The 27,058-nt window shown below is 50.9% G+C and overlaps 1 protein-coding gene across 1 annotated transcript in view; it reads left to right on the forward strand.

Annotated features, from left to right (window-relative positions):
* LOC140386568 (nectin-1-like) overlaps positions 1–27,058 on the forward strand; it is a 52,075-nt gene that overhangs the window by 24,235 nt on the left and 782 nt on the right. The window contains exons 6-9 of the mRNA XM_072468998.1: positions 21,363–21,473; positions 23,198–23,241; positions 26,498–26,527; positions 26,625–26,668. Of these exons, the coding sequence (XP_072325099.1) occupies positions 21,363–21,473; positions 23,198–23,241; positions 26,498–26,527; positions 26,625–26,668 (229 nt within the window). The remainder of the gene's footprint in view (positions 1–21,362; positions 21,474–23,197; positions 23,242–26,497; positions 26,528–26,624; positions 26,669–27,058) is intronic.

The following is a 27,058-nucleotide window of genomic DNA, read 5'->3' on the forward strand; positions in this document are numbered from 1 at the left end:
CTTTCATTTTGTCAATGGAAGCAACTGTGCCAGAATTTAATAAATAACTGGACATGAGGATAGGTCATTGGGATAATGAGTTAATTTTAAGACTGATGGAGATCAGGGAGGGTGCTGTAAAAATGTAACTTCATTTCAATGATGAGTAATCCACAGACGGAAATGCCAGGTAAGTTTTCAGGAGCTACCATTTCACTAACTTTACATGGGATCTTGTCAAGGAACTGTTGCTTTATTTACTCTGATAACCCTTGGCTGGCCTCAAGGTTGTGTTTATTCCTTCATGGGGACGTGGCTTTGCTGACTAGCCCATCCCTAATTGTCTTTGAGAAGGTGGTGGTGAGCTGCCTTCTTGAACCACTGCAGTCCCATGTGGTGAAGGTGCACCCACTGTGCTGTTGGGGAAGGACTTGCAGGATTTTGACCCAGCTACAGTGAAAGAACGGTGATATATTTTCAAGTCAAAATGGTGAGTGACTTGGAGGGGAACCTCCAGATGGCGGTGTTCCCAAGTAACTCCTTTCCTTGTCCTTCTAATTGCTAGTGGTCATTGATTTGGAAGGTGCTGTTGAAGGTGCCTTGATGAGTTCCTGCAGTGCGTCTTTTAGATGGTACGCATGGCTGCCACTGTTCGTCGGTGGTTGAGGGAGTAAATGTTTGTGGAAAGGGGAGCAATTAAACGGGGCTGCTTTGTCCTGGATGGTGCCGAGCTTCTTGTGTGTTGTTGGAGCTGCACTCATCCAGGCAAGTGGGGAGTATTCTATCACACTCCTGACTTGTGCCTTGTAGATGGTGGATAGTCTTTTGGGGGGTCAGAAATTGAGTTATTCGCCACAGTGTTCTCAGCCTTTGACCTGCTCTGGTAACCGCAGTCCATAAATGGCTGGTCAAGTTCATTTTCTGACCAATGATAACCCCCAGGATGTTTGTAGTGCTGATTGAATAACAGGAGTTATTGGATGAATGAAGTCATTGCATTGCGAGTGCTGCTTTGGCTGAGTGAGAGTGCATTTTGGGGTTGGGGTGAAAATGGGGAGTTGGGTGGATCTGGGTGAAGGTGAAACTGGCAGCTGAGGCTACAAGGGAGAAAACTGACCGGCAAGTCGCCAGGGAGCTGAGTCGGAGAGAGAAGTTCCAGACAGCGCAGGGGAGAGAAGAACAGCTGACTGGTAAACAAGCAGATTGCAACTTGGGAAGGTGAGGAAGCATTATCTCTCTCACTGAAACTGACAGAATTCCAACTGGGAAAAAAACAAAGTGCCATCACAGGAAGGCTGTGATTTGATTGGCTGATAGGGAAACTGTTAAATTAAAAAACCCACTTTATTACAGTTTATAAATTGCTTTCAGACAGAGGCAATAAGGTGTAATAAGACCACGGAGGCAGAGGTCCCGTCACCAGAATTCCTTTTATTTACAAACCCAACAGCTGAACAACCATGACCATTCAGTCTGCTGTCTACACCGGGAGTGCAGAGGATCTGGCACTCCCTGTTATATACACAGAAAGGGGTTCCCTGATTGGGCCACTAATCAGGGAACTTGCATTCTAATTGGCCAATCTCAAAGGCCTGGCCTGAGTCATTATACCACTCCCCCCCTCCCCCCCCCAAATTCCGAAGAGCCCCAATGGTCCTCGTGACTCATGGTCTCCTGCTTCGTTTTTGCGCCGGGTCCGGCTCCTCCACTTCGGCCTCCAGCGTAGTGGCGGGGGGTGGGTATAATGGCTAGGTGCCCGGCTTTTCCGATGTGAGCACCTGAGGGGCGGTTCGCCCCTTTCCTCCGGCAGCAGGGGTACAGCTGCGGCATCATCCACGGTGTCCATATCCGAGTCCGATGTCCTCACCAATGATGTAGGAGGGACGTGAATAGTTTGTCGGGGAGGACTCTCCACGGTCCTTGGTCTGCTGGTCTGAGTCAGCTGCGGAGGAAGAAACAAATCTGAGGCTCACACCCGGTCCAGGTGTTTCTTTATTACATGTTTTCTCATACGACACATGTCCTGTCCTGGCCTTGATGTTCCTGCTCCCCATGTGGGGCCATTCGCATAATTTCTGACCCATACATTTTCACCCGCGTTGAACTGCCTTTCTCGGCGAGTGTTGTCGTGACCCCTGCGTTGGGCCTCTTGATGTTGCTCTATTCTGCCACCTAAATTCGGGAATAGTAGACTCAGCCGGGTTCGGAGTCATCTGCCCATGAGTAGCTCCGCTGGTGCTATTCCCGTTGTGGCGTGTGGGGTTGTTCTGTCGTCAAATAGCTAATTTGGTGTCCAATGATGCTGCTGACTGTTTCTTCAACCCGATTTTTAAGGCCTGGGCGGCTCCCTCCGCCAAACCATTCGATGCCGGGTGGTATGGTGCCGCCCTTAATGTGCCGAATGCCATTCGACTTCATAAATTTTCCTGGCCGGTGACAACCGATCCATTATCCGAAACTATCACCTCCGGGATACCATGAGTTGTGAACGAGGTGCGAATTTTTTCAATGGTAGTTATTGAATTTGCAGAGTTAATTTTGTAGACGTCCAGCCATTTGGAAAGGGGGGCTACTATTATAAAAAACATTGAACCCATAAACGGGCCTGCAAAATCGACATGAAGTCACGATCATGGTCTACCTGGCCATTCCCATGGGTGCAGCGGTGGCACCTTCTGCCCTTGTTGGCATTCTTGGCACCGACCTACCAATGCCTCTATGTCTGTGTCCAGGCCCGGCCACCAGACATAGCTCCTGGCCAGCATCTTCATGTTTGAGACTCCAGGGTGCCCATGATGTAGTTTAGTCAGTATGGCTCGACGGCCTTGACTTGGAACTATTACTCAAGCCCCTCACAGCAGGATCCCATCTTCCACGGTGATCTGCTCTCTTCTGCCCCAGTAAGGGTGGAATTCCGCCTGGACCGGTCTTTCCATCTCCCAGGTAGCACCATGTGTTGTATTGTTGATAAAACCGGGTCCCTTTGGGTCCATAAACGAATGTTTGTGTGGCCACTGGAAGGGTGTCCAGGAAATGTAACGTCATTACCGTTTCCTCTATTCTGGGTACTAATGGAGGGGCGTCCGGTAATTGCAGCCTGCTAAAGTGCATCAGCGTTTGTCACCCGGGTTCTTGGCCAATGTTCCAGTTGATACTGGTACGCCACCAGTAAGGGGGCCAAACGTTGGATCCGGGCTGAAGCTGTTGGTGGTATTGCTTTGTCTTCTGTAATTATAGTGAATTTCTTCACCGTGAAGATCACAGCCAGTCCTTCCTTTTCGATTTGGGCGTACTTTCGTTCTGCTGCTGCCAGCGACCTGGAAGCCAACGCTATAGGTCATTCCTGTCCATTTTGCCCTCTGTGTGCCAAAACTGCACCAACGCCATATGGAGAGGCGTCGCACGTGAGCACCAACTCTTTCCTGGGGTTGTAGTGTGCCAAGACATTCTCTGCGGAAAGCTGTTCTTTTATCTTCTTGAAAGCCCTGTCTTAGCGAGCGAACCACTCCCAGACTTGCTCCTTTTTTAGTAATTGGTGTAGGGGGACAAAGATGGAAGCTCTGTTCTTTTAGCCAGTTTCATACCAATAAGCTTGGCCCCACACTTTTCACTACCATTAAAGGCAGTCTAACCAATTGCTCTCCATAAGCCACAGTTACATGCGTTGTGCCCAACACTCTCAGTGGTTCCCCTGTGTATATCCTCAGTTTTGCCGAGGTCCTGGTTAGGAATAAGGGTTGGATCCAGTGCGAATTTTATTGAATGCTGTTTCCCCTATCACTGCTACGGCTGCTCCAGTGTCGTCTTCCATCAGTGTGGGACGTCCATTCAACCTTATGGATAATTTAATGGGTTTTGATTTCACCACCATTACACAATTTAGTTGTTCCTCGTCGGAGGTAGGTGGGGCTCCTAGGGTATGCTGTACCCCGGTCTATGTGACCTTCTCCAAGATGATGGTTTGGGGCTTCCATTTCTCCTTTCTGGCTCCGATCTCTGGCAACAACTACAATATTTTACCAGGCGTAAGGCTGCAGGGGCTGCCATCTGTCCTAATTTTCCCTTGCTTGGGAGGGCTTCTGCGAGTGAGCCTGGTTAACTTAGTACCCGAGTTCTTCCTGAGGGTGGCTATGCAGTTGCCTATCACCCAGCGGTAGTCCCTTAACTCCGTTTCACTGGTACGGGCGTCTATCTCCATCGGAGTGCCCTGTAACTCATGCGCTCCGCTTGCCGCTTTTTCTAAGGACGAAGCCAGCTGCAATGCTTGTTCGCAATCCAGCTCAGCCTCTGCTAACAGATGTTTCTATATTGCTAAATTATTTATTCCACACACCAAACGGTGTCGGAGCATCTCATTTAGCGTCAGGCCAAATTCGCAAGCCTCTGCTAATCGCCTTAATCTTGTAAAAAAGTTTGTAACTGATTCCCCAGTGTCTCGGAATGCTGAGTAAAACTGGGACCTTTGCAGGATCAGAGGTGGCTTAGGGTCATAGTACTTTTCTACTAAGTCTGTCAATTCCTGGAAAGTTTTTGTGACCGCTGTCTCTGGAAAAGTGAGACTGCGCATAATGGCAAAGGCTGCTGGCCCACACATGGTCAGCCGAATGACCCGTTGCTTTTCATCTGGAATTATATCATTTTCTCTAAAGAAGTACTTCATCTGCTCTACATATTGGGTCCAGTCTTCCACTGCAGGGTCAAAAGAGTCCAATTTTCCGAATAAAGGCATTTTGCCTGTCAGTGGTTTACCCTCAATATGTGGCAGCTGCTGACGAGGTTTCTTCGGGTCGTTCCATTTTCCTCGTCGCCACTGTAATACGCCCACGGAGGCAGAAGTACTGTCACCAGAATTCCTTTTATTTACAAACCCAACAGCTGAACAACCTGTCTGCTGTCTACACCAGGAGTGCAGAGGATCTGGCTCTCCCTGTTATGTACACAGAAAGGGGTTCCCTGATTGGGCCACTAATCAGGGAACTCTTATTCTAATTGGCCAATCTCAAAGACCTGGCCTAAGTCATTACTTAAGGAGAGATTTAGAAAACGTAGTTTAGAAAATAAAAAAATAGGGTTTAAAAAAAAAAACAAATAAAAAAACTAATTAAATAAAAGAGATGGAGAGTCAGGTGATGTGGTGTTTCCGCATGATGTGGGAGCTGCTGAACCCCATTGTGGTTCCCAGTGACCACGTCTGTGGTAAGTGTTTGTTGCTTGAGGAACTAAGGCTCAGAGTTGATGAGTTGGAGTCTGAGTTTTGGACATTGCGACACATCCGGGAGGGGGAGAGATACCTGGACACTGTATTCCAGGAGGCAGTCACACCCCTTAGAATAACTAACTTAAATTTGGCTAGTGGTCAGGGACAGGAGGGTGTGGCTGCGAGTGAGGCAGGTAGAGGGATCCAGGAGGTAGGGTTGCAGGAGCCTCAGCCTGTAACCCTGCCCAACAGGTTTAAGATTCTTGCTCCCTGTGTGGACAGCACGGTAGCACAGTGGTTAGCACAGTTGCCTCACAGCATCAGGGTCCCAGGTTCGATTCCCGGCTTGGATCACTATCTGTGCGGAGTCTGCACATTCTCCCCGTGTCTGCGTGGGTTTCCTCCGAGTGCTCCGGTTTCCTACAAAGATGTGCAGGTTAGGTGGTTTGACCCTGATAAATTGCCCTTGGTGTCCAAAAAGGTTTGGTGGGGTTACTGGGTTGCAGTGATAGGTGGTGGCATGGGGAGCTCTTTCCAAGGGCCAGTGCAGACTCGATGGGCTGAATGGTCTCCTTCTGCTCTATAAATTCTAGGACAGCAATGGAGACTGCAGGGAGGATGAGCAAACTGACCACAACACTGTGGTGCAGGGAGCCATTCAAGTGAGGGAAGAGAAAATAAATGTAGTCATAATCAGGGATAGTATAGTTAGGGGCATTGACACTGTCTCTGACCAGGATAAACAATCCCAAAGGTCGTGTTGCCTGCCTGGTACTCTGGTTCATGATAGCTCATCTGGGCTGCAGAGAAACTTGGAGTGAGAGGGTACAGATCCAGTCGTCGTGGTTCATGTAGGTACAAACGACATAGGTAGAATGAGGATGGAGGTTCTTGATCAGCGGGTATGAACAGTGTGGTAGTATGCATTAGGGGTCATGTAGGACTGTGAAGCCGTGATGTCATTGGCTGACAGATCCCGGGTCCTGGTTGGCTGTTGATCTCTAGCTCCGCCCTGAAGGCGGAGTATAAGAACCAGGAATTCTCCCCGCAGCTCCAGTCTGTTGCTGAACTGCGGGGAACGAGTCACGCTTAATAAAGCCTCATCGACTTCACCTCTATTCGTCTCTCGGGAGTCTTTGTGCGCTACAATTTATTAAGCGTGCTTAAAGGACTATGGAGCTCAGGATCGTCCCGGAATGCCTGAGGATCAGCCCCCACGCAGTGAACTCAGCAGCAGTTTTTAAACACTGGCAGACTTGTTTCGAAGCCTACCTCCGAACGGCCCCCGGCCGGGTCACAGAAGACCAGAAACTACAGGTCCTGCACTCGAGGGTAAGCCCGGAAATTTACCCTCTCATAGAAGACGCAGAGGATTTCCAGACGGCGTTCGCAGCACTAAAGAGCATCTATGTTCGCCCAGTGAACCAGATCTACGCACGCTACCAACTCGCAACGAGACGGCAAAGTCCCAGAGAATCGCTAGACGAATTCTACGCCGCGCTGCTAATTTTGGGACGGGCCTGCAGCTGCCCGCCGGTAAACGCGATTGAACACACGGACATGTTAATTCGCAATGCGTTTGTGGCTGGTATGAACTCTCCCCAAATCCGCCAAAGACTTTTAGAAAAAGAGTCACTAGGACTCTCAGAGGCACGGGCCCTTGCAGCCTCACTAGATGTGGCCGCGCGAAACGCCTGCGCCTACGGCCCCGACCGCGCGGCAGCCCCTTGGGCTCCGTGGACCCCCGTCGCGACAACCCCCCCCCCCCCCCACAGGCTTGCGCGGTTCAGACGCCAAGTCGTCCCGGGGGAGCCCGCTGCTATTTCTGTGGCCAGGCGAAACACCCCCGGCAGCGCTGCCCGGCCCGCGCAGCGATTTGCAAGAGCTGCGGGAAAAAGGGCCATTTCGCGGCTGTGTGCCGGTCCCGGGGGGTCGCCGCTGTCCCCGGAGAAGAAGGAGTGCTGCGCGTTCCAAACGCTCCCCAACCCCCCCAGCGCCCCATGTGCGACCCGCAGGTGCAGCCATTTTGTGTCCCGGCCACAACGAGGGGAGGAGGGGCGCCGCCATCTTGGGACCCCCCAGCCCTGCGCGACGCATGGGGGTGGCCATTTTGTCCACCCCGCCGCCATCTTGGACGGCAACAATGGACCCCAGCATCGACGGCTCCACGGGGTTCGAGGAAGACGCTGAAGCACTATGACCACGTCTGGCCTCAATGACGCTGGACCAAGCACGGCCCCGGACGCTCCAGACGATGACAACAACGGTGCTGATCAACGGACACGAGACACCATGCCTGGTCGACTCCGGGAGCACAGAAAGCTTCATCCACCCCGACACGGTAAGACGCTGTTTTTTGACCATCCGTCCCAGTGCGCAACAGATTTCCCTAGCTGCAGGATCCCACTCCGTACAGATCAAAGGCTTCTGCATAGTGACCCTAACGGTGCAAGGGAGGGAGTTTAAAACCTACAGGCTCTACGTCCTTCCCCAACTCTGCGCGCCCACATTACTGGGATTAGACTTCCAGTGCAATCTGCAGAGCCTAACTTTCCAATTCGGGGGCCCAATACCCCCACTCACTATCTGCGGCCTCTCAACCCTCCAGGTTGAGCCCCCATCCTTGTTTGCAAACCTCACCCCAGATTGCAAACCCGTCGCCACTAGGAGCAGACGGTACAGCGCCCAGGACCGGACATTTATTCGGTCCGAAGTCCGGCGGCTACTGAAGGAAGGCATAATCCAGGCCAGCAATAGTCCCTGGAGAGCACAGGTGGCAGTAGTAAAGACAGGGGAGAAGCAAAGGATGGTCATAGACTATAGCCAAACCATCAACAGGTACACACAGCTAGATGCGTACCCTCTCCCCCGCATATCCGACATGGTCAATCGGATTGCCCAATATAAGGTCTTCTCCACCGTGGACCTCAAGTCCGCCTACCATCAGCTCCCCATCCGCCCAAGTGACCGCAAGTACACAGCCTTCGAGGCAGACGGGCGATTATACCACTTCCTAAGGGTCCCATTTGGCGTCACAAATGGGGTCTCGGTCTTCCAACGGGAGATGGACCGAATAGTTGATCAACACGGGTTGCAGGCCACGTTCCCGTATCTCGACAACGTAACCATCTGCGGCCACGATCAGCAGGACCACGACGCCAATCTCCAAAAATTCCTCCAGACCGCTAAAGCCTTGAACCTCACATACAACGAGGACAAGTGCGTTTTTAGCACAAACCGGCTAGCCATCTTGGGATAAGTAGTGCGCAATGGGATAATAGGCCCCGACCCCGAACGTATGCGCCCCCTCATGGAATTTCCCCTCCCTCACTGCTCAAAAGCCCTAAAACGCTGCCTGGGGTTCTTTTCATATTACGCCCAGTGGGTCCCCCAGTACGCAGACAAGGCCCGCCCCCTAATACAGACCACGACCTTCCCTCTGTCGACAGAGGCTTGCCAGGCCTTCAGCCGCATCAAAGCGGATATCGCAAAGGCCACGATGCGCGCCATCGACGAGTCCCTCCCCTTCCAGGTCGAGAGCGATGCCTCCGATGTAGCTCTAGCGGCCACCCTTAACCAAGCGGGCAGACCCGTGGCCTTTTTCTCCCGAACCCTCCACGCCTCAGAAATCCGCCACTCCTCAGTGGAAAAGGAAGCCCAAGCAATAGTGGAAGCTGTGCGACATTGGAGGCATTACCTGGCCGGCAGGAGATTCACTCTCCTCACTGACCAACGGTCGGTAGCTTTCATGTTCGATAATGCACAGCGGGGCAAAATTAAAAATGACAAGATCTTAAGGTGGAGGATCGAGCTCTCCACCTTCAACTATGAGATCTTGTACCGTCCCGGAAAGCTGAACGAGCCGTCCGATGCCCTATCCCGCGGCACATGTGCCAACGCACAAATTAACCGTCTCCAAACCCTCCACGAGGACCTCTGCCACCCGGGGGTCACTCGGTTCTACCATTTTATAAAGTCCCGCAACCTCCCCTACTCCGTGGAGGAGGTCCGTACAGTCACAAGGAACTGCCACATCTGCGCAGAGTGCAAACCGCATTTTTTCAGGCCGGATAGTGCGCACCTGATCAAGGCTTCCCGTCCCTTTGAACGCCTCAGTCTGGATTTCAAAGGGCCCCTCCTCTCCACCGACCGCAGCACATACTTCCTGAACGTGGTGGACGAGTACTCCCGTTACCCCTTCGCCATCCCCTGCCCTGACATGACAGCGGCCACAGTCATTAAAGCCCTTAGCACCATATTCACACTGTTTGGTTGCCCCGCATACGTCCATAGCGACAGGGGGTCCTCCTTCATGAGTGACGAGCTGCGCCAGTTCCTGCTCAGCAAGGGTATAGCCTCGAGCAGGACGACCAGCTACAACCCCCGGGGGAACGGGCAAGTAGAGAGGGAGAACGGCACGGTCTGGAAGACCGTCCTACTGGCCCTACGGTCCAGGGATCTCCCAGTTTCCCGGTGGCAGTTGGTCCTCCCGGACGCCCTCCACTCCATCCGGTCGCTGCTGTGTACCACCACTAACCAAACGCCTCATGAGCGCCTCCTTGTCTTCCCCAGGAAGTCCTCCTCTGGAACGTCGCTGCCGACCTGGCTGGCGGCCCCAGGACCCATCTTGCTCCGGAAACATGTGCGGGCGCACAAGTCGGACCCGTTGGTCGAGAGGGTTCACCTCCTCCACGCGAACCCGCAGTACGCCTACGTGGAGTACCCCGACGGCCGACAGGACACGGTCTCCCTGCGAGATCTGGCGCCCACCGGCAACACACACCCCCCCTCGACACCCTCTCCCTGCCACCGGCGCACCCCGCGACAGCCCCCTTCCCAGGAGGATCGGTCCTCCTCCCAGGTCCGACCAGAAGTGAAGCTGAAGCAGAAACCGTAAAGCTCCCGGAGGCGACAACACTGGAACAAGCACCACCACCACTGGAGCTGAGGCGATCGACAAGGACGACCAGACCGCCCGCCCGACTCGTGGCATCGGTGTAACACTAGAATGTTGTGGACTTTAACGAGAATTTTTTTCCTTTTCTCTCTTACGAATACTGTAAATAGTTCAAAACAAAAAACCCTGTACATAGCCCAGTGTAGGGCACTGTAATGACATGCAAAAGTTTTTTTCCTCCCAGGACCAGCCTTGTGAACCCCTACCACCATGCGAAGCACCACCCTGCCGGGTTCATTTTTAACAAGAGGTGAATGTGGTAGTATGCATTAGGGGTCATGTGGGACTGTGAAGCCGTGATATCATTGGCTGACAGATCCCGGGTCCTGGTTGGCTGTTGATCTCTAGCTCCGCCCTGAAGGCGGAGTATAAGAACCAGGAATTCTCCCCGCAGCTCCAGTCTGTTGCTGAACTGCGGGGAACGAGTCACGCTTAATAAAGCCTCATCGACTTCACCTCTATTCGTCTCTCGGGAGTCTTTGTGCGCTACAAACAGCTAGCAGCTAAATTGAAAAGCAGAACCAAAAACGTAATGATCTCTGGATTATTACCTGGACCACGAGCTAATTGGCCCAGGGTCAATAAGATTAAGGAGGTAAACGCGTGGCTCAAAGATTGGTGTGGGTTTGAATTCATGGGACATTGGTACCAGTACTGGGGAAGAGGGGATCTGTTCCGAACGGATGGTCTTCAGCTCAATCATGCTGGGACAAGAGTCCTGGTGAATCTACGTAACTAGGGCTATTGATAGGGCTTTAAACTAAACAGTGGGGCGGGGGGAGGGTTCAGATGTAGGGGAAACTAGGAAACCTAATTTAAAGGAGGAGGTAAGAGTGCAGGTTAACAATGTGGTGGATGGTTACCATAAAATAACAGAGGGTCAAAACAAGTGAATGTCTTTATGCACCAAGGAATTATAGAAGAGCAGGGAAATCTAACATTAAAACAAATTAAAAAGCTTTGTATCTAAATGCGAGATCATTCGTAACAAACCTCATGAGCTAACGGCGCAAACAGAAACAAAAGGTTAGGACTTGGTGGGGATTACTGAAATGTGGTTACAGGGAGACCAGGGGCGTCATTCTCCGCCAGCGGGAGTCTCCGTTCTGCCGGCGCCCGGGGGTTTCCCGACGGCGTGGGGCTGCCCCACAATGGGAACCCCATTGACCGGCCGGTGTTACGGAGACTCCCGCCGGCCGGTCGGCGCAGAAAGGTGGCGGGGCGGGTAGGAGAATTTCACCCAACGTCTGGGAATCGTATATCCAAGGGTACACAGTATTTTGGAAAGATAGGATGAAAGGAAAAGGAGGTGGCGTAGCCTGCTGGTGAGGAAAGGGAGCAGTGCTGTAATGAGAAATGACCTAAGCATTGGAGATCAAGATGTCGAATCAGTCTGGGTAGAAATAAGAAATAACAAAGGGAAGAAGTCCTTGGTAGGAGTAATCTCTAGGTCCCCAAACAGTGGGGCACAGTCTCAACCGAGAAATACTGGGGGCTTTGCAAGAAAAGTACGGCAATAATGGGTGATTTTAATAGGCATATAGACTGGAGGAATCAAATTGGCAAGGGTCGCCTGGAGGCAGAGTTCATTGAATGTATTAAAGATTGTTTCCTGGAACAGTATGTTGGGGAACCAAAGAGGCCGGAGGCTACTCTCGGTTTGGTATTCTGTGATGAGGGATTAATTAATAAGGGCAGCACGGTAGCATTGTGGGTAGCACAATTGCTTCACAGCTCCAGGGTCCCAGGTTCGATTCCGGCTTGGGTCACTGTCTGTCCGGAGTCTGCACATCTTCCCCGTGTGTGCGTGGGTTTCCTCCGGGTGCTCCGGTTTCCTCCCACAGTCCAAAGATGTGCAGGTTAGGTGGTCTGGCCATGATAAATTGCCCTTAGTGTCCAAAATTGCCGTTAGTGTTGGGTGGGGTTACTGGGTTATGGGGATAGGGTGGAGGTGTTGACCTTGGGTAGGGTGCTCTTTCCAAGAGCCGGTGCAGACTCGATAGGCCGAATGGCCTCCTTCTGCACTGTAAATTCTATGAAATTCTATGATTAATGACTTCATAGTTCAGGCATAGTTCATGATCAATTGGGAGTAGTGACCATAGTATGGTAGAATTCAAGATTCAGTTTGGGGGTGAGAAAGTGGTGTCCCACACTAATGTTCTGGAATTAAACAAAGGAAATTAAATGGGTTTGAGGACCGATTTGGCCCGTGTAGACTGGGCAGGAAGGCTAAAAGGTAGGACAGCTGATGAGCAGTGGCAGTTGTTTAAGGAGATACTCAATTCCTCACAACTAAAATATATCCCAGTGCGAAGAAAGATGGGAAGAGGGGTAAAAAGGAGGTCAAGGACATTATATAGACAAAAATAGTTGGGGCAGTAAGTTGCAATGAGGAAATAAGAACCGTACAAATGGATATAGATAGGTTAGGAGGGTGGGCCAAAATGTGGCGGATGGAGTTTAATGTGGATAAGTGTGAGGTCATGCACTTTGGTCAAAAAAATGGAAAGGCAACTTATTATCAAAATGGGGAGAGACTTTGGGGTGATCCGATGCAGAGGGATCTGGGTGTCCTCATGCATGAGTCACCGAAAACTAGCATGCAGGTGCAGCAATATTAAGGAAAGCAAATGGAATGTTGGCATTTTATAGCAAAAGGAATTGAGTATAAAGCTAAGGAAGTGTTGTTGCAACTACACAAGGCATTGGTGAGACTGCATCTGGAGTATTGTGCAATTTTGGTCCCCTTATTTGAGGAAAGATGTAGTGGCGTTGAAGGCAGTTCAGAAGAGGTTCACTAAATTGATTCCAGAGATGAGGGGGTTGTCATATGAGGAGTGATTGAACAGTTTAGGCCTATACTCTCTAGAGTTTAAAAGAACGAGGGGAGATCAAATTGAGACATACAAGATGATAAGGGGTATGGATAAAGTAGATGTGGATAAAGTAGATGTGGAGCTGTTGCTTCCTCTTGTGGGGCATTCTAAAACGAGAGGTCATAATCTTAGAATAAGAGGTAGAAAATTTGAAACGGGAGGAGAAACTACTTCTCCCAAAGGGTTGTGAATCTGTGCGATTCACTACCCCAGAGTGCGGTGGATGCAGGGACAGTGAGTAAATTTAAGGAGGAGTTAGACAGACTTTTAATTGGTAATGGGTTTGAGGGTTATGGAGAATGGGCAGGACGGTGGAGTTGAGGCCAAGATGGGATCAGCCATGATCACATTGAGGGTGTTTGGCTCGGGGAGCTAAATTTCCTACTCCCGCTCCGAGGTCATATGTTCTCGGGAGGAGATGCTCTGGCTGATTTTGCAATCCAGCTCTTGGTCTGTAGAATTGTAAGTAACAGATGAGGAACATCTCAGCATAGAATGGCAGAGCAGACTCGACGGACAGGATGGCCTAATTCTGCTCCTTAATCTTATGCATTTATGAACTACTTATGAGCAAGATTCTCCACCTCGCGCTGCCAATAGCTGAGTTCCCAGTGAGGCAGAGAATTCCACCTTAGTGAAGAAAACGGGGGGCAAACCTTTTGCTGGTGCTGGGACTGAGGTACATGGGCTGGGCAGTCTCCGGGCCTGAGTAATTCTCTGGGCCGAGAATCACGTGGGTGAGGATTACAACGGGTATGGACAAACATGGCCCTGATGTGATGGACATCACGGGCAAAATTCTCCATCCCGTCCCGCCACATTTCTGCCCCGACCGGCCGGCGGGAGTCTCCGTTACACCGGCCGTTCAATGGGGTTTTCCATTGTGGGGCAGCCCCACGCCGTCGGGAAACCCCCCGGCGCCGACAAAACGGAGACTCCCGCCGGCGGAGAATGATGCCCCACAGTTGGCAAAGGGGATGCTCCTAAATGGAGTTGTCCCCAAAGCCCATCCAAGGGCCATCCTCCCCCATCCTCTACAATTCCGTATCTACCTACCCTACCCCCACCAAGCCTACGTGATCAACTCCCCAGAGACCCCTTAAATAAGGAGACTGCCTCTGGAGAGCCCCTAAATAAAGAGGCCCCGCCAGAGAACTCCGGAACCAAGAATCCCCCCTCCAATGACCTCCTAAATGAAGAAACCCCCTAGATACTCTTAAATAAAATATCCCCCCCCCCCCAACACAGACCATCCAGAATAGAAACGCCTGTCAGGAAGCCCCCCCTCCCCCCCCCCCCCAAGAAAAGAGACCCCCCCCCTATCAGGCAGCCCCCAGAAAATAGATCCCTGTCTGGAAGCTCGAGAGGGGTCCAGACAGAGACGGTGAAAAAATACTGTTGTAATACTCACCTGGGCATAAACGTCCTGGTGTAGACACAGAAAGTACCATGTGTCAATTCCTGGAAAGAGAAACCAGGCAGCTGTTTATAATTCCCTTGGATCCTTCAGCTGCAAGCCATTCATTCATTTCCCTTACTGGGCTTGATTGACAGCTTTCACGCGCACACACACAACTGTCAGCCTTGCTTCATTCATCTTCCTTCAGGATTGAGTAACTCTAAAGTGCTCCAACCACAATGTTTATAAACATCAACCACTTCAAAGAGTTTAAGTGCTGTAAATTTCCAGCTGGCCACTTCAAAGGCACTCCAGCTGAAGGTGATTGGAAAGTTTTAGAAATTGTAGCTATCTTCTATACTGTTCATCACTTGGCCAATCTGTGTCATCTGCAAATTTTCCAATCTTGCTCCCACGTTCACGTCCAAATTGTTAATATATAACATAAACAGTAAGGTCCCAACACCGAGCCCTGTGGAACACCACTTGAAAAAGTTACCCTTTGTTCCCTGTTACTAAGTGAACATTTTGTCCAATTTTTCACACTGCCCTGTATCCCATGGGCTTTTGTGGCACCTTGTCAAAGGCCTTGCTAAAATCAATGTACACAACATCCACTGCATTGCCTTCATCAACCCTTCTTGTCACTTCCTCAAAGAATTTAATCAAATTTGTAAGGCAAGACCTTCCTTTTACAAATCCATGCTGACTATCCCTGACTAGGCCATGCCTTTCTTTGTGACAGTTATCTCTCTGGATTGATTCTACTAATTTATCCACCACCGATGTAAGGCTAACTAGCCTATACTTGATTGACATTTCCTTTGATCTCCTTTTAAACAATGGAACCGTGTTCTACGTTGTTTTTCAATCATACTGGTTATTGTAGTCCAGATGACATTGTTGGTTAATCATAGCACCAATATCTAGCAACCAATGTGGAACAGGCAGAGACTCAATGATGGGCAAAACATATTTCTGGAGATGTATGGGAGCCAAAGTTATGTATTTCCCCCAATGGTTCTGCATTTTAATACAACCTATCTCAAATACTCTTCACGGATGGTGTTCTCCCTATATTTATCGATATGGTCAGCTACTTTGTCTTGGTTCATTATTTTCCAAGATTGCTTGACTTCATGCTGCACTTGTCAGTTTCCCTCCACTGTGGCCGACTATACCCTGAGATTACAATCACTGGCTTCACCCCCCAAGCTGACTTGGGGCTTTTCACAGTAACTTCATTTGAAGCGTACTTGTGACAAGAAGCGATTTTAATTTCAAGCTTGCACTCTTACCTTCCATCTTCAACAATTCCTCAAAACTCAATCTTTAACAAAATCCTTGCCCCAGATTGCAGCTCACGTCTTGTTGCTACAGGGCGATAGCAACGGTGCATACCCTCACCCTGCATTACTGGCCAGGGTATCAAACCGCACACTTTATTCAACAGAGCAGAATTTCTCGGTCCCAACATTGAAGCATCACTGCCATCTTGTTCATTGCTGCTTCATATCCAAACCCCCTACCCCAACCAACTTCCAAACAATGTCCACCATACTGTGGAATCTTCACCAAACTCAAGCTTGTAAGCTTCCTTTCTGTAATAGCCTGCCTGCTTACCACTGGCTGGGAACTAATGGCAATCCCACAATCCTTTGGTATGAGCTGCCCCAATGAGGGGGGCGGAGAAATCATTAGCAGATTCCCTGCATAAATAAAGCTGGCCAGTTTGGAACCGGCTAGAGGAGAGTGAGCAGCAAAGAAAGTTGTTGCTGTTGTTGTACATGTATGTTATTGTAAATAAATGTTATTTCTTTCTATCCTTCAACTCATGCTGGATTCTTCGTGGCCCTCATAAAACTGGCGACGAGGGTTAAAGTGGATAGCTGTCTACACTGCTGAAGCCACCTCCCTGGACTTTTGTTGAATACAGGTTGGAAGTTGTTTTCTATTATACCATGCCTCTGTATGGACGTTTGGATGTTTTTGATGCTGCGCTGGAAAGTTGGAACCAGTACGCACAACGGATGCGTTACTATTTCCGGGCAAATAACATCACCGAAAATGAGCGCCAGTTGGTCATTTTGCTCACCCCTGCGGCCCGCATACATTTGGGGTGACTAGGAGCCTTACGTACCCAGCTGCGCCAGACACCAAGGCGTTTGATGAACTTGTGAACTTAGTGGGGCAACATTTTAACCCAACTCCGTCCACGATAGTCCAGCCTTACTGGTTTAATACCGCTGAGAGGACCCCAGGAGAATCCCTTGCAGAGTTTCTATCCAGGCTACGCAGGATTGTGGAGTACTGTGACTATGATGAGACCTTGTCAGAAATGTTACGCGACCATTTGGTTTGCGGTATTAACAATACGGCCACCCAGAGAAAGTTGTTAGCTGAGCCAACGTTGACTTTCCAACAGGCCATTCAAATAGTACTGTCCCGAGAGAGTGCAGAACGGGGAGTGCGGGAGCTACAGGGAATGGAGGTGTATGCCTTGGGGTGCAACCCCTTCTGCCCGAAAGCATCCCCCCCGCACGCCTGCGGTACCTTGGGCGAGGCAACGTCCGGATCAACGCCAGTGGCCGTCTGACATTCCTCCCCGAAGGGAGCCTTCTCCAGAACCAATGGATGAGGAGTCATGTCCGTGTCGGACTTGTGAGCGCCGACCCCATCATAGACACCGGTCTTGGGGGCGCCAGAGGCGCCGTCATTCCGACAGAAACTGGGGCCAGCCCAGGGGCCGTACCTTCCATTTGGATGAACCTGCGGCGACTACTCCCGAGGACATGGAGATGGAGGACGACTGCCTGCGGCTGCATTTTATGGCAGCTCCCCATGTGGCCCCCATTAAGGTGACAGTATGTGTCAATGGTCACCCGCTTGAGATGGAGTTGGACACTGTCGCAGCGGTCTCCTTGATCGCCCAGAGGACATTCGACCGCATCAAGCAGGGTATACAGACCCTTACATTAACCAACACACAGGCCAGGTTGGCCACCTACACGGGGGAACCATTGGACATTGCAGGAACTACGATGACCCCTGTTGTTTCTGGACACCAGGAGGGACGTTTCCCACTTATCGTGGTGCGCAGCCACGGGCCCAGCCTGTTGGGTTGGGACTGGTTGCGCCATTTACGCCTGCAGTGGCAGCACATCCTCCAAACAGTTTCTGGAGGGTTGACTGAGGTGCTAGGATGGTACCCAGGTGTATTCCAGCCCGATTTGGGGAAAATAAAAGGGGTCATAGCCCGTATCCAAGTCGAACCAGGAGCCACGCTGTACTATTTCCGGGCGCACCCAGTGCCTTATGCCTTGCTCGAGAAGGTAGAAGGGGAACTCACTCATTTGGAGACCTTGGGTATTATCAAGCCCGTCCGCTTCGCTGACTGGGCAGCACCAACTGTACCTGTAATGAAGCCAGGTGCCACAGTTAGCTTGTGTGGCGACTATAAACTTACAGTGAATACAGCTTCCCGGCTCGACCGATATCCAATGCCTCGTTTAGAGGATCTCTATGCAAAGCTTGCAGGCAGACTCTAGTTCACGAAATTAGATATGAGTCACGCCTACCTACAGTTGGGAGCTGGACCCTGCCTCCTGGCCATATATAACTGTTAATACACACCAGGGCCTGGATGAATATACATAATTGCCCTTTGGGGTGTCCTCTGCCTGCGCTATTTTTCAACGCGTCATGGAGGGCATCTTGAGAGGCTTACCGCGTGTCGCTGTCTACTTAGATGATGTTTTAATTACAGGGACGTCGGAGCAGGAACATTTGGAAGCTGTCCTTAGATGCTTTTCAGAGGCTGGAGTCCATTTACGTCCACAAAGTGCGTCTTTCAGGCGAAGGAAGTAGTCTACCTGGGTTATTGGGTGGACCGCGAAGGTTTGCACCCTGTCGGAAAGAAGATGCGCGCAATTCAACAGGCCCCGTCCCAACTGACACTTCGCATCTTCGTTCTTTTCTCGGCCTCGTAAACTATTATGGGAAGTTCCTCCCCAATCTGGCAACTACGCTGGCCCTGTTGCACCTTCTGCTAAAGAAGAATCACACCTGGGTTTGGGGTCAGCCGCAAGAAACCGCTTTCCGACTGGTAAACTAACCCACTGTGACCCTGGAAAGCCTTTGCTCGTCACGTGCGATGCATCCCCATATGGTACTGGGGCCATCCTGACCCACAAGATGGAGAACAATGCCAAGCGGCCAATAGCTTTCGCCTCTCGCACATTGACTGCAGCGGAGAAGAAGTACGCGCAGATCCAGAAGGAGGGCCTGGCGGTGATCTTCGTGGTGAAACGCTTCCACCAGTATGTGTATGGCCGCGACTTCACTATCGTGACTGATCATAAGCCTCTGCTGGGACTTTTCCGAAAAGGTTAAGCCAATACCGTCCATTGCTTCCGAACGGATCCAGCGCTGGGCTTTGTTGCTCGCTACCTACGAGTATTCTCTGGAGCACAAACCAGGAACCCAGATAGCGAATGCCGAAGCACTGAGCCGATTGCCTTTATCGACCTGCCCCATGTCGACCCCCACGACCGATGAGGTGATTACAACCCTAAATTTTATGGACTCCTTGCCTGTCACGGCATCACAGATCTGTGAGTGGACCCAGACGGAGCCAGTCCTGTCAAAGGTTCGGCACGTAGTCCTGAATGGGGGCAGCATAGACAGCTCCCAGGCGGGTTGCAGGCATTTTCCTCCAAGCTGTCAGAATTTAGCGTGGAGGACGAGTGTGATTGTCCCGGAAAAAGGACAGGAGCTGATACTAATGTACTTACAAAATCGGCATCCGGGTGTGACCAAAAGCACAATAGGCATCCGGGCGTGACCAAGATGAAAATGTTGGCCCAGAGTTATGTCTGGTGGCCAGGCCTCGACACCGACATTGAGAAGGTGGCCCAAAACTGCTCCATTTGCCAGGAGCATCAGACGCTTCCGCTGGCCACGCCCCTACATCACTGGGAATGGCCAGGGCGGCCTTGGGCACGCTTGCATGCGGATTTCGCCGGCCCTTTTCAAGGATCCATGTTCCTTCTATTAATCGATGCCCAATCTAAATGGTTAGAGGTGCATAAGATGGTAGGCACAACGACCTGCGCAACAATCGAGAAGATGCGTTTGTCTTTCAGTACGCATGGCCTCCTCGAGGTGCTGGTCCCTGACAATGGCACTCCGTTCACAAGTGAGAAGTTTGCGAGGTTCATGAAGATGAACGGCATACGCCATATCCGCATCGCCCCCATACCACCCGGCTTCCAATGGGTTGGCGGAGTGCGTAGTGCAGCCATTCAAACGAGGCCTAAAGAAGCAGTCGTCCGGGTCTATGGACACGAGACTGGCTTGTTTTTTGTTTTCATATAGGACCACTCCACATGCGGTGACTGGGGTAGCTCCCGCGGAACTCCTAATGGGCCGTAGACTTCGCACCCGCCTTAGCATGGTTTTCCCGGTCATTGGTGCAAAAGTACGGCGCACTCAAGAATGACAGGGACATGGTTTTCCTCAGCATCGGCCGGTTCGGCAGTTTGTTCCCGATGACCCAGTGTTCTTTCGAAATTTTGCTAGTGGTGCCCAGTGGGTCCCTGACGTTATCTTTTGCTGAACGGGCCCTATTTCTTACCAGGTGCAAGCCCAGGGTCATATCCAGCGCAAGCATGTAGACCACGTTCGGTCCAGAAGACCATCTCTTCCAAAGATTCCCCGCCCCCGGAGCTCATTGCTACAGCCACAGAGACCAGAGACAATGGAAGGTAGTCCTCACAATCTTCCTCTGGTGCGGCACTCAAAACCTGCGCAGGTTGTTGCAGAACCACGTGGAGATAGAGACGCCGAGATGACGGAGGCAGCGGACTCCGACTCCGAGATGGAGACACAGGACGCCTCGGAGGGGGAGTCCTCAGGCCCAAGGGCTGTGGATGTACAACAGTTATGCCGTTCATCACGGAAGCGCCGTTGTCCGTCTCGTTATACGCCACCTGATCCAGCGCCTCGTGCAAATGTTCTCCGGCCTGCGGCAGAACGAGTCCGACGCCCTCCTTCGCCAGAGTCTTCGGTGGATTGCTTGGACTTTGGGGGGGGCAGGGATGTTATCACCTGCCTGCTTACCACTGGCTGGGGACTAATGGAAATCCCACAATCCTTTGGGAGTATGAGCTTCCCCAATGAGGGGGGCGGAGAAATCATTAGCAGATTCCCTGCATAAATAAATCTGGCCAGTTTGGAACCAGCTAGAGAGAGGCGTGAACAGCAAGGGAGTTACTGCTGCTGTTGCATATATATGTTATTGTAAATACATGTTATTTGTTTCTATCCTTCAACTCGTGCTGGATTCTTCATGGCCCTCGACTTTCATTGCATTCTCCTCAGAAAATCCTCCTTTTAATTTTCCCTTTCGGCCTCTCTCCTAATCCCCACATGGAGCTACGAAGACTCTGGTCACATGAAACGCATGATGTCTTCCAGTTGGCACCAACATGCCATAGTTGCCAAAACATGGTTGGGTGCTGCATTTCTGCATCTCCTTCATTCCTCCCCTTTCTCCCTCCCTCCCTGCTATCTTTTCTTCCTCCTCGCTTCTGTCCTCTTTCGTTTCCACGATGACTGGTCGAAGAGCAGTGAGGAGACAATGGGAAGTGACTGGGCTGAGGTCATTACTCCCAGAGGCACCTGCGGTGATGTCCCGGGTTGCTGTGGCAGACTGTGTCTACCAGCCCAATGGGTCACCGCTGAGTCAGTTAATCCTCCCTCACTGCCAATGATACCTCCCTGAGCCAGGGAATCTGACTTTATTCACCTCAGTGGGCAATGGACAAATGCCTTGGTAGCAGCAGCAAAATTATTGACGGGAAGCACGGTGAATGTTTTTTTAAAAGTATGAACCCATTCATAACTATTGTTTTAATTACTTCCTATTCTATCCTCAACACAATTTCGCAGGCAATGCCAGTGGGATAATAATCATCATTTGTGCGGCAATGGGAGTGTTGTTGGTTGTTCTTGCCTCCTTTCTCATTGTTCTACTCGTCAGGAGAAAACACAAATCAACAGGTAAATGATCAGCAGGTGACATTAAATGCTTCACAGCTACAGGTATTTCAATCCAACACAGGTATTCATACTTTGTTTCCAACTTCCTCCGGTTACTGTTCACCCTGATCTAATTTTCCAGCCAATAGCTTGCTCTCTCATTATTTCTATTCCTGGGGATAGGCTGTTGACCAAGAACCTACCATAAGGTTGCAAACTATGTCATCCACATTTCCTCCCAGCCTGCTTTCTATAAGGAGTCTCTACCCACCTTGGAGTTTTTTCACCTCAGTTGCTTCATTTTTTAATGACACAGCCCACCATGCACTGATTCTTTTTTTTTCCGAAACAGAGGACCCTCACCGTAGCTAACAGGACCCTTATCTCTGCCTGTTTCTTTTCTTGCACTTTCACTATCACCCCTCCACCTTCCAGAGCCTCTGATCAGGTTCCACTCACCCTTACCTTCTAATCCACTGGCCTCTGCCACTCAACTGATCATTGTCCACCACGGCTGCCACCTCCAGCATGACATCCCCACCAGACTCCGCTCCCCTTTGAGCATTCTGAAGGGAGCCAACCCCTCCGTGGTACGGTGGCACAGTGGTTCACACTGCTGCCTCACAGCGCCAAGGACCTGGGTTTGATTCTGACCTTGGGTCACTGTCTGTGTAGAGTTTGCATTTTCTCCCTGTGTGTGTGTGCGTAGCTTTCCTCTGGTGCTTTGGTTTTCCTCCCACACTCCAAATATCAGGTGGATTGGCCATCCTAAATTGCACCTTGGTGTCCAAAGATATGCAGCTTAGGTGGGGTTATGGGGATAGGGTGGGGTAGTGGGCCGAGGTAGAGTCCTCTTTCAGAGGGTCGGTGCAGACCCGATGGGCCAAATGGCCTCCTTCTGCGCTGTAGGGATTCTGTGATTCCAGGGACAGCCCAGCTCATTAATCAATGTTCAGTAAACACAAACCTCTTCCCCTTCCCACCACACCTTCCAGTGCAGGAGAGGAAGTTGCAACACTTGCCTTTTAAAATTTTCCTTTTCCGTAGTGCAGTGCTCGGAAAATTTCTCCAGGGGAAATAGCAACCTGTTTGTACTCTTTTCAATGGAACGTGTTAGTTTTGTGTGCTCCTCTAAATTGGGCAGCCCAAAGCATATTGATAATTACTTTGCAGCTCACTTCCTCTTTACTACCTTCCTGTTTCCATTTTGAACTCAACAATTTCAGATCATAACCACAGCTTCTGTTTGTTGGACATGTTCTGCCCGCTGTTGCCATTCACGCCTCCCCGAACAGGCGCTGGAATGTGGTGACTAGGGGCTTTTCACAGTATCTTAATTGAAGCCTACTTGTGACAACAAGCGATTATTATTATTATCTGTCCTCATCCTTTCTTCCTTTAATTTCCCTTTACCCACCACTTTCATCCTTTCACACCATCCGTTTACCCCCCGTAGTCTCTTATATCGCTGTAAGGCTGTTGCATCTGCAACATTTCCTCAGTTCTGACAAAAGGGGTATTGCCTGAAACCTTTACTCTGTTTCTCTCTCCACGTGAGCTGCCTGGCTGGCTGGGAATGCCCAGAATTTTCTGATTTTAATTTCAGGTTTCTGGCTGCTTCAGTCTCTCAATTTTGTACCCTTCATTATAACTGACGAGCTGGTGGACACCAAATTCTTCCAGCTTTCATCAGAGAGTGCAGCAATCTTGAATGTCCAATGATACATATCTCCTATTTTATACAGAAACCCAAGCCAATGTTGCCATTCAAAGAAAGAACATCATGCAGGTAATTTATCGCTCCAGTCATTTGTCTGGTTATTTCAACTGCCTACCAAACATTCCAATCTCAGTATTGAGATGCTGAACTGCTTGGGTCCGAGATCCCTTCACCAGAACCACACGATAGAAACTGGTGAACTTGGCATTTAGTATAAACTGGTTCCCGTCTTAGCAATGATGGGGAGTGAAATTCTCCATTTGCAAGACGTCGAGACTGAATTGTGTGTGCTTTGCGTTCCCATTGGGGACGCTATTGAGGAAGCAATTCAAGACATGCTTGTTATAATACATATATTACTCTTGAATCCACCAGGATGATAAAATGACCAATAGTCGTCTTGTTGAAAGCTGAACTATTGAATGAGTAATAAAATAATAAACTGAGTCCTTTTACTCAAATTCTTTATTGTCAGTTTAGTATTAAGTACAATACAGATAACTATACAACTATACACTATTATAACAAACTGTTCTAACTTCTCTCACTCTACTACGTCTTGCTTATTCACTGTTCTGAATCAGGGCGAAATTCTCCGGAAACGGCGCGACGTCCGCCGACTGGTGCCCAAAACGGCGTAAATCAGACGGGCATCGCGCCGCCCCAAAGGTGCGGAATGCTCCGCATCTTTGGGTGCCGAGCCCCAACCTTAAGGGGCTAGGTCGGCGCCGGACAGATTTCCGCCCCGCCAGCTGGCGGAAAAGGCCTTTGATGCCCCGCCGGCTGGCGCGGAAATGACATCTCCGGGCGGCACATGCGCGGGAGCGTTAGCAACCGCTGACGGCATTCCCGCGCATGCGCAGTGGAGGGAGTCTCTTCTGCCTCCGCCATGGTGGAGACCGTGGCGGAGGTGGAACGGAAAGAGTGCCCCCACGGAACAGGCCCGCCCGCGGATCGGTGGGCCCTGATCGGTGGGCCCCGATCGCGGGCCAGGCCACCGTGGGGGCACCCCCCGGGGCCAGATCGCCCCGCGCCCCCCCCCCCCAGGACCCCGGAGCCCGCCCGCGCCGCCTTGTCCCGCCGGTAAGGTAGGTGGTTTAATTTACGCCGGCGGGACAGGCATTTTAGCGGTGGGACTTCGGCCCATCCGGGCCAGAGAATCGCGCGGGGGGGGGCCTGCCAACCGGCGTGGCGCATTCCCGCCCCCGCCGAATCTCCTGTGCCGGAGACTTCGGCAACCGGTGGGGGCGGGATTCACGCCAGCCCCCGGCGATTCTCCGACCCGGCGGGGGGTCGGAGAATCTCGCCCCAGATCTTCATGTCATCTGACTTGGAAACCAGTTCTTCTAGTATCTGACTGTGAGCCATCTAGTGTTGAAATGACTGTACTACATTTACAAACATTGATCATGTATATTGATATCTGAATATCACTACAATGCTCATGGGCCAGCACTTTGCTGGCGTGAATTCAAAACAATTCCCGGCCCAGCAGTCATTCTAACCACTGGGGAGGGAGTTGGCGCCAAAGAGCCTGGCAGCTGGGGCTGATTTTAAGCGTTCCACTTACCCCACACTCACTGCAGTCACCAAGATGGCTCAGAGAAGACCTGGTCCTGGGGGTGGTGAGCGGTGCTAACTCAATTCATGGGTAGGCCCCACCACATGGTGCCTGCACATCTCTGGTCCAACCAGGCCTTGATTGACCCAGCAGTCTTCCAAGTGTCACAGGTGGCATCCTGTTCTGCCTGCTGCCCATCCGATGCGCCAGTTTCAGGTGGGGGGATTTGGAGGTACTGCGGTTTTCCAGCACCTCCCCTATGGGAGTCATGGGCATGGGCCCCATCACCACCACCTCCCTTAGGGTGCCTGGTGGCCCCTGGGCTACTCCCTGGAACAGGAACACAGCCAGAGCAAACTCTGGAGGCTCCGCCATCACCTGGCACTGCCACTCCGGGAGGCCCACTCTTGTCTCAACTAGGGTCTTAATGCTCGGTGCCATGTCCCTCTGAGTCTGTGACTGGCTCAGGCCAGCCAATGTCAGGCCAATGTTCTCGACGCCCCCAGCCATGATCCATGAATGGGCCACACTCTGAAGTGCCGCAGCAATGTCCATGTGGCCCTGGTACACTGCTACCTGTGACATGGCTTTCCTGTCCTGTGCCTCAGTCACTGCCCTCGCACTGTGCTCCATGCTGACTTCCGCCTCTGCAACTGCCCATTCTCCCAATTCACTGACCAAGTTCATCGCCCTCTGCTCCATGTCAGTGAGGGAGCACAGGTCCGGCGGGCCCCCTCCAGTCTTCTCCCACTCCTTGCGTTTGTGGGCCGCTTTCTCCTGGGGGGGGGGGGGGGGGCAGATAATGCACAGTGTGAGCCACTCTGACGTGGCTGCAAAGGGGGAACAGTGTCCCCTGCCTCCCTTCCACAGCAACCAGCAATATCTCAAGCTTTGCACCTACAAACCTCAGGGCCACCCTCCGTGGTGCCATCTTCTTGGCTGGAATGGCAGTTGTGGGGAGTGGAGTGATTGTATGAAGTTGCAGCTTGTCAGGCTCTTGAGTGCCAATCCCAGCCCCAGCGAATCACACGTCAGTGTGCATTGAAATTGTTCTAGTTCCACATGGCGCAGCTGCTGACCTATTAGCATGTCGCACCCCCATCGGGACTGTGGAATATCCCCCATTCAGTCCTGACATCAGCGCTTAGTCTCTAACCGAGAATCTCACCATGTATGTGTTCAAGAAGCAGTTAGATATAGTACTTGGGGGTGAAGCCGATCAAAGCACATGGTGATAAGGTGGGATCAGGTTATTGGGTTTGATGATCAGCCTGGCAGATCAGGCTCCAATGGCCTCCTCCTGATCCTATTTTTGGTGTTTTTAATTGTTTTTGTTTTTCCAATTAAGGGGTAATTTAGCGCGGTCAATCCACCTACCTGACACATCTCTGGGCTGTGGGTGAGAACCATGCAGATATGGAGAGAATGTGCAAACTCCACATGGACAGTGACCCGGGGCTGGGATCGAACCCGGGATCTCAGTGCCGTGAGGCAGCAGGGCTGACCCACTGCGTCACCATGCCGCCCTATCTTCTATGTTTCTATTAAAGAGCCAACATTAATGGGCTGAAGAAGCTCAGAACAGTGTATTGTCATGATTTATGAATTATTTCCATTTACTATTTGCTACCTGGAGTTAGATTGAAATTTTGGTCTCCCTGTTTGATGACCACATTGTACCCGTCTGTTTCCATCTATGTATCACCCAGTGCCTTTCCCTTTCTGTCTGTTCCCGCATTGAACCGGATTCAATTTATGTTGCAGGATTCATCCGGAGAGACTGATACATACATGGTAGGCAGAACATATACAAATTTCAAATGAAATGTTATTTAAATAAATCAACATTGTTTATTTACTAACAAATTGCATGTGTCAAAATTTCCCATAGGGTCTGAACTTAAGGGAGCAATCACTATACTGTGAATTGCAGAGGTATGCTTGATTCTGTATAATTCCAGCCAATCTACCCAATATATATATATATATATATATCTGCATCTGTCTCTCTGTCACTTGTCTGTCTGTCTGTCTTCCTGTCTGTCTGTATGTCTGATTATCTGTCTGTCAGATTCTCTGTCTGTCAATCTGTCTGTCTGCCTCCTGCTGTCTGCCAGTCTCATTGTATGTCAGTGTAACAGTCTGTCTGCCTGATTCTGTCAGTCAGACTGTCAGTTTGCCTGTCTGACGGTCTGTCAGTAAGTCTGTCTATTAGTCCATTAGTATATCTGTCATTCTGTCTGAAAGCCCCTCTGTCAGTCAGACGGTCAGTCTGTCAGTATACCAGTGTGTCTGGCTGTAAATCAGGCTGACTGTCAGTCGGTA

Source organism: Scyliorhinus torazame, chromosome 12, assembly GCF_047496885.1.
Source record: "Scyliorhinus torazame isolate Kashiwa2021f chromosome 12, sScyTor2.1, whole genome shotgun sequence".
Taxonomy (NCBI): Eukaryota; Metazoa; Chordata; class Chondrichthyes; order Carcharhiniformes; family Scyliorhinidae; genus Scyliorhinus; species Scyliorhinus torazame.